This window comes from Pongo pygmaeus, chromosome 4 (assembly GCF_028885625.2).
Source record: "Pongo pygmaeus isolate AG05252 chromosome 4, NHGRI_mPonPyg2-v2.0_pri, whole genome shotgun sequence".
Classification (NCBI taxonomy): Eukaryota; Metazoa; Chordata; class Mammalia; order Primates; family Hominidae; genus Pongo; species Pongo pygmaeus.
The window spans coordinates 176,862,838-176,874,877 of NC_072377.2; the positions used below are offsets into that span (position 1 = coordinate 176,862,838).

The window sequence follows — 12,040 nt, forward strand, 5'->3', positions numbered from 1 at the left end:
TTAGCACTACAAGACAAGCTCCCAGAGTCTTCACCAGTTGGAAGAGCAAGCTGTGTATAGAAAAGAGGGTATGTATTGAAAGACATGAAAGAAACTGGTTAACCATCATTTGAGGGACTGGGGGTTAAGGGGGAGAGGAAAAATTACTTTTTACTCTTATCTTTTTGTGATTTGTAAATTGGTTCTCTTAACCACATGCATGACACATTTGAAAAACGTTTTCTACAAGAAAAATGGGTGGGAACAATTACATAGAAATACTCTATAATCTCATGCAAAAAGTCCTCATTACCAACTGGGTTGACTAATGGGGGAAGCTGAGCCTAGCTATCTAAAAAACTCAGCTTCTACTCAGTTCTACTGAATAGAACTTCTGAGTAGAATCCTACAGATACTAACTGGACTTTTTCTGCTTCAATACTCTACCAGTGACACACTTGCACACACAAAACTATTCATTTCTGATGCTATGGTGGAGAGGGCTGCGAAACTGCCCCGCACACCTCCATGGACCTTGTTCAAGAAGGGGAGGATCCACTCACACCTGAAAGCCACTTGGGATGTCTCAGAGGCCATTTTCATGTTGACAGTAACTTGTGAAGCAATTATGTGTGGGAAGCAGATTTGCAGGGGAAGAGTTCTTAGCTAGCCCTCAGCTAACTCCTGAGGTTCAAGCTAGCTTTCGGCAAAAGCCCAAGACAAGGAATTATATCATCTACTACAACATTCTCACAGGCCAAAACCAGTTTGCCTTCAACCTCATTTTACAGAACAGATGATTCTAAAAATCTATAAATTTTAATTGTATGTCACTGAATTCCTAATAGCACTTAACAGTTTCTTTGAAAAATTTCTTAACAGAACATCAGAGTATTGCAACACTTTATTAAGAGTATTGGCTTTGAATCAGTAGCTGAAGTAACAATCGCATGAAGCCAGATTAGGTGCACTGCATAATACCCATACTTGATTTATTGACATTACTTAGCAATTTATTGGACAAAAGTCAAACTTTTTTGTTTTTTATTAAGCACATTCCACAGTACAAAGCTGTCATGAATAATTTCTGTACAATTTAACAGTTTCAATAGCTGTTCAGACACAAATTTATTTCAAACAGATAATTGGCAAACATAACTAATTACAAGTTAGAATTAGACTATCCCAGTGCTTTAAAACATTAATATAGCAGTAATTTACATTTGCTCAATTATGGTTAGCAAAATAAAGTCCAGAGTATGGCTGGGAATTACTATTATAATCCCAGAAAGTCAGAACTCCTTGGGTGCCAAAGTCCCCTGCTATAATTTAGTAGGCACAATTCAAAGGTTGTGTGCATATTCAAAGACCATGATCTCCCAAGGAACAAGGGGAACTTCTATATTAAACATGCAAAAACAACAAAAAATCCATTCATTCATTCAGAATTGCCTCCTCCCCTGCCCCTCCCTTCCCCCGGGCTTTCCTAACCAGTTTGATATTGAAGCTGTAAGATGAAAAGTGGCCAAAGCTAAATCACTTTCACAACCACCATCAAGCTCACAACATCCACCTTATGAATGGAGGTTTATTGTTTACACTTTCAGACTCAACCTCTCAAAAACATAAATTAATTTAGTAACATGGGAAGGAAGGATTTTATTTTTAAAAGAAAAACTAAAAAAGCAAAGCCAACTCAATAAACAAATCACATACACACACGTTGATCCCCACACCGTTCTCAATGCAAAGGACAAATCAGAGCCCAGGGGCCTTCCCTTTAGTAGTAGAGTGTGCTTCCACGGGAAGAGGTTTACTTTATAGGAGGCTGTTTATTGGTCCTTTAAAATGTTATTGACATTCCTTGATCTTTGGAAACAATGGCAAAGGGCAAATCAAACCTAATATTGAATAAGGGAGAAGGAGTGCCAATTGGATGCCAACGTCCTTTCCATGCACTGTCAGGGCAACAGTGCCATTTACACATTTGGGCTGTGTAGTCAGGAGTACTTGGGAGCTTTGAGAACCTGCTGGGGCCACAGCAGCAGCTGACACCAGAGATGACTGGGGTGGCATTCATGGGCTTGAGGCTTTACTCCACTTAAGAGCACCCACCCCTCAGCATGGGCCTCTGAACCAGCCTGACCTGCCCTGCAGGCTCCAACACAGCAGCAGGCCCTGGCAGAAGCTTGGCAAGGCCAGGATGCATGAATGCCAGAGCCAGGACAGCCCGTCAACAGGGCCTTCTTATTTCCCTTCCCAGGGCCACGACTGCACAGAACAATGATTTTTGACAGCGAGGCCAAATGAATACTATGGGAGGCGACCACTTGTACTCAGGAGTACTTATGAGAAAAAGAATAAGAGCAAAAATGTTTAAGGTACCTCTCTATTGTATAATATATACTCCACAACAAATAAAACATTTTTGTGTTAAACTTTAGAAATTACATTTTAAAACAAGATTCTCATTAAAAACACACACAAACCACACACACGCAATGACAACAACAAAATAAAAACACTGTATGAATACTGCAGGAAGGGTTCTAGGTAATCCACATCAACCCTGGTATCAGGTTCTTGAGCCCAGTCCATGGCTAAGTGCGAACACACTCTCTATTAGTGTCTCAAGCACAGGGGGCCCTGACTCCAGCAACTTTGAGGTTAAACTGTTATGTACATTATATCTACATGCGAATACAGTATTTTAAATTAGGAGGCAAGCACATGTATAAAGGTGTTACTCTACCAAATATCAGGAGATGGTTGGGGGACAGAGAACAGTTAATAAAAGAAAGAGCTATATTACCTGTTGGTAGATAATATAACTGACTTATAGTTCTTTAAATTAAAAGAAATTGGTACAGAAAGGAAGTATAATCCCAAAAATATTACTAAAACAATCCAGAGAAATTTTTCCATTGTCCAACATGTTCCTAATACAACAAGTCAGAATTCATAATGACTTGGACGGTCAAAAGGAGAATGCTAACTCTTGAAAATGAAAGCCCTGGACATTCTGGGTAGGTGTTTGGCACCCAAAATTTCACTGAAGAAGAATGCTGTTTCTTAATATCAAACCAAAGTGCAAAGCAATATAAATTAGAGGCCAAGTCTTCTCTTGACGGTCGATTTACTTCTGTAAAACAGATTCTATGTTCCTTTTCTATGAACAATTTACATTTGAAACATTAGATTTTTTCACTGATGAGGGAAGGAAACAGGCTTCTGTTCTACTTGAAGCCGGGGAAGCTAAGGTCTCCTTCTCAAAGGAGAGCCGGAATCAGAGGTGAGAAATGTCGGTACTTGAAGAGTTAGGCTGCTTTGCATCTACCCAGCGTCTAGAACCAATTCCAGCTTCATAACTCAGCTGTGAACGAACTCCCTTAGGCATTTGGTAGCCACGTAGCCAGTAGTTCAAGACTAGAAAACCCTGAGGAAAGAAAAACAAAAACAAAGGGAGTGTGGGTGAATATTCTGTTTAGATGAGGATATACACACTCCACCCCATCCCCATGCACACATCTACATGCATAAGTTATTAGCATTAACAACAGAAGCTGTAAGTTGTTTTGAGTGTACTACATACCAGGTATCACATTTATTTAAACCTCACAACAATCCTATGAGGAAGAAACTATTATGACACCCGCTTCTCAAATAAGAGAACTAAGGCTCAGAAAGGCTAAGTGTTTAGTTCAAAGAGTCAACAAGTGACAGAGAGGGGATTCAAGGAGAGGGCTGACCCTATAACCTATCACTCTCTCAGTACTGCTGTGAAAAAGTACACATATAACATAAGATGCTTCACATTCGATTTTATATTTAGCATAATCTTTTATGACATTCAGAACCTACAAGAGGCCAGTGTCACATCCTCACGAGAGCCCTCATCGATCACTAGGAAACAAAAATATGCAAAAATTAGCCTTTCTAAAATAGAATGCTAGTAACCAGAAATTACTTCCTTTTTAATCAGTAAACCATTTGTAAAACAACAACAGTATGGGGGAAAGGCCACTGAATGTTTCATAATTTTTTGACTATGGCTTTGAGTCAGAAACACATTTTAATCACAATTTCTACATTCATCATGTACGTAAATATGTACACACACAAAACAATATTCACGGGAATATTGATATTCACAATATTTATCATTTTTACATACAATGCAGGCTGACATTTTCTATTCTAAATCAAAACAAAGTCAAAACCCACTCACAGATAATGTCACAATCAGTGATGCACTAAACCACTGGCCTAGAAAGTCTAAAGTCACCTTAGGTGGCCAAAAAAAAACGAGAGACTTTTTAAAGCTTGAATGCTTTTTTTAAAAGGCGATTTTCCCAAAAAGTTGTCAATTTTCATAAAGATCAAGAATCTTAAGTCTTCTCAATGAATTTAAGATTCAATTTCATTTGCTACTGTTTTCCCATTAAGGATATTTAAGGGAACCTGAATTATTTCAAAAACATTAATGCCCCGGGACCAGAAGTGGACACTCTCAAATGCTGCTGAGGGGAGCATAAACTGACTGAACTCTTCTGGAGGGCAAAATGACCTACATATGCACATGTACCCTAGAACTTAAAGTATAATTAAAAAAAAAAAAGTCTTCAAACGTTATACCTTTTAACCCAGACCCTCCAGACATTTCCAGAATCCCATCCAAAGATGATAAAGGGTTTGACAAATATTAGGTTAAAAGAATGATCATAGCATTGTTTTTTATAATCACTAAAAACTGGGGGTTGGGGAGGATAAATATGTAACAACAGAGCATATCCCAACAATCTAATATAATTTGGCAATTAGGAATAATTTGGACAAATACTGACATTACTAACAGGCAAGCATTTCACAACAAAGAAGAAAAACACGTCTGAAAATGTACAGTTATAAAGCATCATTTTAAAAAGCCTGAAAGGATCTATAAAAGGAGTTAGCGGTAACCCACAAGCAGCAGTTTACTTTCTTCTTTTGGCTTATCTACTTTTTCAAATTTCCTAATAACGATCTTATATTGTCTTGTAATAAGAAAAAACAATAAATTTTGAGCTACTGAATATATAATACAACATACAGCTCTTAGATGTTACTAATTTTTTTAAAGATGACTCCGCAGACAGATCTACTGCTGCACTTGCTGACGTGGAGAGACTCTCACCTGATATTTTACGGGTGAGTGTTTTATGGCAAGGTTAAATCATCATTAGAGTAGTGTTTCTTATTATGCATAAATCTTACGGTATCATATGGTCATAATTTTTTTCATGTTACAATAAATGAAAAGCATTTGGGGCCGCGCGTGGTGGCTCACTCCTCTATTCCCAGCACTTCAGGAGTCCGAGGCGGGCAGATCACTTGAGGTCAGGAGTTCGAGACCAGCCCGGCCAACATGGTGAAACCCCATCTCCACTAAAAATACAAAAATTAGCTGGGTGTGATGGCACATGCCTGTAGCCCCAGCTACTCGCAAGGCTGAGGCAAGAGGATCACCGAAGCCTGGGAGGCGGAGGTTGCAGTGAGCCAAAATTGCACCACTGCACTCCAGCCTGGGTGACAGAGCAAGACATTGTCTCAAAAGGAAAAAAAAAAAAAAATTTAGAAAAGAGCAGTAAAATCTATAAAGTTGACTGCCAAGGTTGTTAAAAGTAAAAAAAATGGAGAGACAAACACATTTGGGGTCTCACTGCTTGTGCTGGGATACAGGGAACCTCCCGCTTAAGCAGATAAGATTTTTCCACTGACTTATAATTGATCACAACTAGGCAGCTGTTCTGAGGTTTCCAAAAAAGGTAGGTAGGAGGGAGGGCCTGGAGGAAGTAACACAAGTCTCCTTTTTTACCACAGCCAATAAGAAACAGCATTGATGATCACTGCTTCATCTCTCAACCAAAGCAATCTTGTTCAGGGCACTTTTAGGTAATATATAGATGCTGTCAGTTCATCTATTGTAATACACCAGAAAAAGAAAACCATAATATGGATGTCTTGAATTTTGCCATATGCCTCTTTAAGCAGTTTTTACTTGGGTCCATTCCTCCTTCCCTATATTTTCTTAGGCTTACTGGGAGGGGAGGTCGGGGGGAGGAGCAATCACTCAAAAGATCCTTGTCTCCCTCCTCTGTAATTCCTATTTTAAGGCTCCATTCAATAATTATAATAATTCTGCCATGTGGATTTTTCAACTGACTTATGAAGCATCTATCCAGAAAGAAAGCAGTAGGGCAGATTATGATCAGGAACAGTCTGAACACACTCGAGACCCGTAACAGCAAATAGGTAAGTGGCTTACAGGTCACTCCTGCAAGACAGACATAACCAACCACAACCAGTCCTTTGGGGTCCATGTGGGGTCCCAGAATCCTTCCAAAGGCAACACTCCCACCAGTCACTACGGACCAAACTGAGTTGGCATGAAGAAAACACTTATTTGCCATTCCTGATGTAGACCCTCGGTTTACCGCTAACAGATGGAGCGGGGCAAGACCAGAAGTCAGCAAACTTTTTCTGAAAGGTCCATATGGTAAATATTTCAGATGTTGTAGGCCATAAGGTCTCTGTTGCAACTACTAAGCTCTGCCACTGAAGCACAATAACAGCCACAGACAATACATAAAGGAATGAGCATGGCTGTGTACCAAAAATCTTTATTTATGAACACTGCAATTTAAATTTCATTTAATTACTGCATGTCATGAAAAAAATTCTTCTTTTAATTTTTTTAAGCATTTAAAAATGTAAAAACTATTCTTAGCCTGTGGAGACAGGAAAAAAAAAACTTAATGGATAAGCAGAGACTAATTAAAAAAAAAAAAAAAGCGGGTAGTGAGTTAATTTTGGCCCCTGGTTATACATAGTTTCTTGACCTCTAGGTAAGACAAACTTCCTGGTGGAGTTCTATTTATTGGATCTTGGAATCTTGATGAAAGAGTATCTGAAAAGATGGTAACTTAGTGAATAGGTACCAAGAGTTCTCAATCTCTCCATCAAAAAAATTCCTAATTCTGCACATGGACTTTCTTATACTTTTGAAATTCAATGAACGGGAAAATATGTAATGATAAAAGACCACTAAGAATTAAGTAATGATTTTAAATAAATACAAATTTTATTAATCACAACAGTCTTTATATACATATATCCATAGTAGTATGTTTATGTGTAAACATTTATTCAATCTACAAAGTTTAATATATATAGAATTCACTGGCCCTCAGCAGAACACACAGAGTTGTCAATACTGTTCCTAAGTCATCAGTTCCTAGGACACAGCCAAGTAAGACTTCTCATCTTCCAGACTGAATACCCTTAGTAATAATCAAAACATTCTGTCATAAATGGTTATAATGACTTTCAGTGTTCCTGTAACCAGAGGAAAGGACTTTGCTTCTCAGCATATCTGTTGTGTTTCATGGAAGCAGGTTTTAGGGGTCTCTCAACAGATACTCTTCTCTGATTCATCCTTGAGGGAAGGATGGTGGTGGGTGAATTGTGGTAGTGGGGAAGAGAGGGATTTTGAATGTTTTGTCAGATGGTGATTTTTTTTTTTTTTAATAAAAGAACTGAAGGACAGGAAAGAAAGAGAAAAAGAAGATTCTTGTACCCCAAAATAAAATTCAAGAGATTTTACTGGTGTTAAATTGATTATGACCTAAAAAATCATTTAGGAACACAGTTTTTAAAAACAGGAACCATGTTCATCATCTGCCAGTATGAAAACCCACACAATAGGCAGGATTCCAACTCAAACCTTGTATGGATGTGACTATAAAGATCTAGCTTTATACTTGAACTCTGCAAAAGTTGACACACCTAAGAAAGACCTTGGTTCACACATCACCAAGGAACCCAAATCACAAAATTTCCCCAAAGGGAAGGTGAATTCAATCAGCAAAATTGGAAGGGGAGCGGATAGTACTCACCTGAAACGGGTGAAAGTGCAGACTGTTATCTAGAGATGTAAGTGTATGTTCTGGAGGGAGAACGGGTCTCATTCTGGGCACTGGGAGGCACATTTAAGAAATCCCAAATCAAAATAGTGTCATCATGGGAGCTGCTGATGATCTGAAACTCATCAAACTGGAGCCGAAACACACGTCCAGAATGTTCCTATGAAATACAAAAACTTCATGAATAAAATGAGATCTTTATAGCCCCTGATATCTCACAATGAGAAACTGGGCAGAAGATGAAAATGCAGCCACTTAAACGGACTTCCTAAACGACTGTACAGAGCTCACTGAACTGTGTCCTTCATCCCAAGAACAAATGCTCTTCTTTCTTTTCCTGCTAGGCCTTTTCTTTCATTAAACTTTATATCTTAGACTCTAGTCTACCAATATTTCAAAGATCATCTCAAAAAAGGGCCTTAGAAAAGTAAACAACAATACATAATACCCATTCTTGATACACTCTAAAAATCCACTGGAAAACCTAGAACCAGAAAGTTTGTTTTAACATGACCAGGATCTACCTCAAATTGCTGCCAGCATCAAAATTCATGGTGAAATAATAATATAAGGGTTCCCATTAAAATCAAGAAGAAAGACAGTTCTGCATCTTCTAGTAAATGCAAGAAGTGAAGAAATAGAAATAAAACTACTAAAAATTTTTTTTAAATCTACCAATATTTCCAAATGACTGTCTCTTCAAAAATATAACAGTACTTATATATAGCATAAAAATTTATATATAGTATAAAAGTGTGCTGTTATTAAAACATAACCACAAATAGCCATATTAAGAAATCTTCCAAACCTACAAGAAGGCAATATTGCTTGCCCTATGAGGAAACCAGTCCACCTACAAATCAGGAAGCCTGCCTTCATATCTTAAGTTGCATTACGTCTCCCCTTAAGAAAGTGCTCACAATAATGTAAACATCAAATATTCTCTGGTTTTGGCTAAACAAAATGAAGAGTGAAATTCTCTGAAGGCATCTTGTGAGACACACAGGCGTTCCTGTGATACACCTAGACAGGACTATCTGCAAATGGTCATCCTCCAGCACAGGGAACCAGTTCCCGTCTCAAGAGATCACATACCACCAATGTGCGCAAACACAATGTGCTTGCTGGGGCTCGAGGGTCAAGAGCAGCTTGCAAGTCCCAAACTTTAATTTTCCTAGAAAGGAAAATGAGATGTGATTAGTGGAAAAGTGAACAATTTATATGCTGTCAAACATTTCCTTGAAAAAAACTAGTGCATCTGAACTGCCTATTTATAAAAGCTAATAGGGAACATGCTTATGTTTTTACAAATCATCTGAACCAATTACACTTGATTTTGAAAAAATTAAGAACCTACACATTCTCAGAATTGCTGAAATTTTAAAGAAATATTATTTTAAGGGAGATAAGAAAACAACTTCAGGTTATCTAAATTCAGTTCCGGACTTGATAACCTATGTCACCAAATTCATTCATCAGGGGACTCTCTAGGGCTGAGTAGGTGCTGCTGACAGAAGCTAGGGCTCTGTGTGAAATTCCAAGGACACCTTTCTCCAAATTAAGCAAATGCTGGAAGTTAGTAATAGGAGTACAAACAGACCAACTAACCCATTTGGGAAGTATATATAAGGTCATCTGGAAAGATTTACAGTTGCCATTTGCTCATTTAAAATGTAGTGAGGTGTTTTAAAAAGGGTTTGTTCAATTTACCAAAAAGGGAAAAAAGGAAAAGAAGAAACTTATTGTTGAACACACACACACACAAAGAGCCTGGCTTAATTTAGGGATAAAGCAAAGAAGTCAATACCCTCACATCAAATATTCAAACCCAAGCTATTGCTGGAGTTTACAACAATGATTCAAAGCATAAGTTTAGGAACCACAGTGACTCTGCCTCTGTGTGATTTGGGGTAAGATTTAGTTCTTCTTTCTGGGCCTGTGTGTCCTCACCTAAACAACTGGTATAATAATACCTGCCATCCACCATTACACAGAAACCTACCATAGGACCTGGTACATACAGAGTTGCTTAATATATAACATTTCTCTTTCTTCTTGATACAGTTATAGCAGTACATCTGAAAATCTGAAAGACATACCCATCATAGGCCCCACTGACAATCCTCTTGTTATCAAACCGGATGCATCGGACCAATTCTTCATGTCCCTCTAGGACTCTTAAACAGGCACCACATTCAATATCCCAGAGCCTTGAATGAAAAACAGACCTCTGTGAAACAATTTCCCACACATGATTCACACTATCCGTAAGTTTTTTATATCTGTTCCGTACAGATACAATTTTTCACTATCTTGGAGCTCTTTATTTCTATCTCACTTCCAGTACACACCACACATATAAAGCTGTATGTGTACATGTATACCATCTGTGTGTTTCCAAGCACTAACCTAGGAAGAAGCCTTACTTTTTATTCTATTTCCTTTTATATGATTTGAAACTGTTTTTATTCATGCGTCTGTATTACTATTTAAATAAAATCAACAAACAAGAAACTTCAATTCTATTTAATTCTTAGGCATTCTCTTGATGTCTGAGTTGATAAAAACCATGTAGACAAACGGTGTGGGAAAGACTCTTCTGGGGAGACAGGGGTTGTAGGCAGTAAAGGAGAAAGAGCACAGATGAGACGAGGTGGGAAAGGAGATATTACATACAGCCAGGGGGCTAAGCTTCCGCCCCAGGCACTTCTCGCACAGTGGAGTCCATGAGGACCACTGAGGTTAGAACTGGCGGACCAGCAGGGGAGGTGGCTGTCTCTTGATGAGGCTTGGGGATGCCCCTTCCTTGATACTATATGCTGAATACTGGGATTGACGGTTTACAAGGTCAGAGTGGGAGACTTACTAGGTACACGCAGTGTTTTGGTGGAAATATAAACCCATTGACAACACCAAGTCTTTTTCTCTGCATATGATTTATGTAACAATTCTGGAGTTAGAGATCTTTTTTCCTATTATGACTGATTTTCTACAGTATTTGCAGAAAAAAAATCATAGCTAGTTAGCATGTACATAATAAAGTGAGCAAATTAATTCTATCATAACTTTTTCTTAGCCTCTCTACCAGTAATTCCTATGACACATCCAAAGAATGTATTTTATTACAGCTGCCCTTAGCAAATCTTCTTAGTACCCGTGATGATAGCACCTCTAATCTGTGATCAAAGCCATTCAGTACTGCCACTATGACTCCAAAGTGGTTCCCTTCTATAAGCTGGAGAATAATACACATTACTATCTTGTAAAACCTTGACAATTCCAATGAGGAAGTTAAGAACTGTTTATTGATGAAACACTAAGTAATACCACAAAGCATGACAAATATAAGAGAATCAAGATTTAAGCTCTAAACTAACTTTATGGTATCTTAAAGCCTAAAGTGATAAAGCAAACTTAAATAGCTTTTTTGTTATCTGCTTGCCTTAAAAAAAAAAGTTTTAATAATCTTAAACCCAATCTTTATTTTGACCAACATTAGGCAATTATAAACGCCAAAGTTTAGTCACTTATGTAAAGCTTATGTAAAGCTTAGTCACTTATGTAAAGCTACTAGCATGTGCTTGCTTGCCTGCCTTTAAAAAACAAATTTTTTTTTTAAATAATCTTGAATCCTATCTTTATTTTGACCAAACATTAGTCAATTTGATTATAAACCAAAGTTAAGTTTAGTCACTTATGTAATGCCACTAGAGTGTGTTGAGACAGTGGGGTAATGGCATGGGATAATTAAGCACATATTGAAGGGATGTTCTTAATAAGATATAAAATGTCTAAGATTAGTCAGATTTATTAGAAAGCAGGGAGGCTGAGTGCTGGGAAGGAAAAAGGGAGGTAAATGACCTGGCAGGAACAGATGCAGTCTTGGGAGAAAAAAATAAAGTACACTCCCATGTGTTAGGTAGGGAGGTGGGAGCTCACAGATGAGGGAAATCAGAGCGAGCTGAGCTGCAGCACCCTCGTCTGTTCTGAAGTGCTCTGGTATTAAGTGATCCCGGGTGGACTTGAGGTTAAAAAACTTTGTGTACTGGGAGAATCTTGGAAGAACACCCAGGGCACACACGGTTTTCCCACTTGAGTAT

At 38.1% G+C, this 12,040-nt stretch overlaps 1 protein-coding gene across 7 annotated transcripts in view; it reads right to left on the reverse strand.

The window, feature by feature from the left end:
- Positions 1 to 865: 865 nt before the first annotated feature.
- FBXW11 (F-box and WD repeat domain containing 11) overlaps positions 866 to 12,040 on the reverse strand; it is a 148,052-nt gene continuing 136,877 nt past the window's right edge. For all 7 annotated transcript variants that reach the window (XM_054488686.2, XM_054488684.2, XM_054488681.2 and 4 more), the window contains 4 exons: positions 10,040 to 10,150; positions 9,036 to 9,114; positions 7,914 to 8,100; positions 866 to 3,415 (listed from right to left, as the gene is read on the reverse strand). In XM_054488686.2, the coding sequence (XP_054344661.1) occupies positions 7,939 to 8,100; positions 9,036 to 9,114; positions 10,040 to 10,150 (352 nt within the window). In that variant the 3' untranslated portion in view covers positions 866 to 3,415; positions 7,914 to 7,938. The remainder of the gene's footprint in view (positions 3,416 to 7,913; positions 8,101 to 9,035; positions 9,115 to 10,039; positions 10,151 to 12,040) is intronic.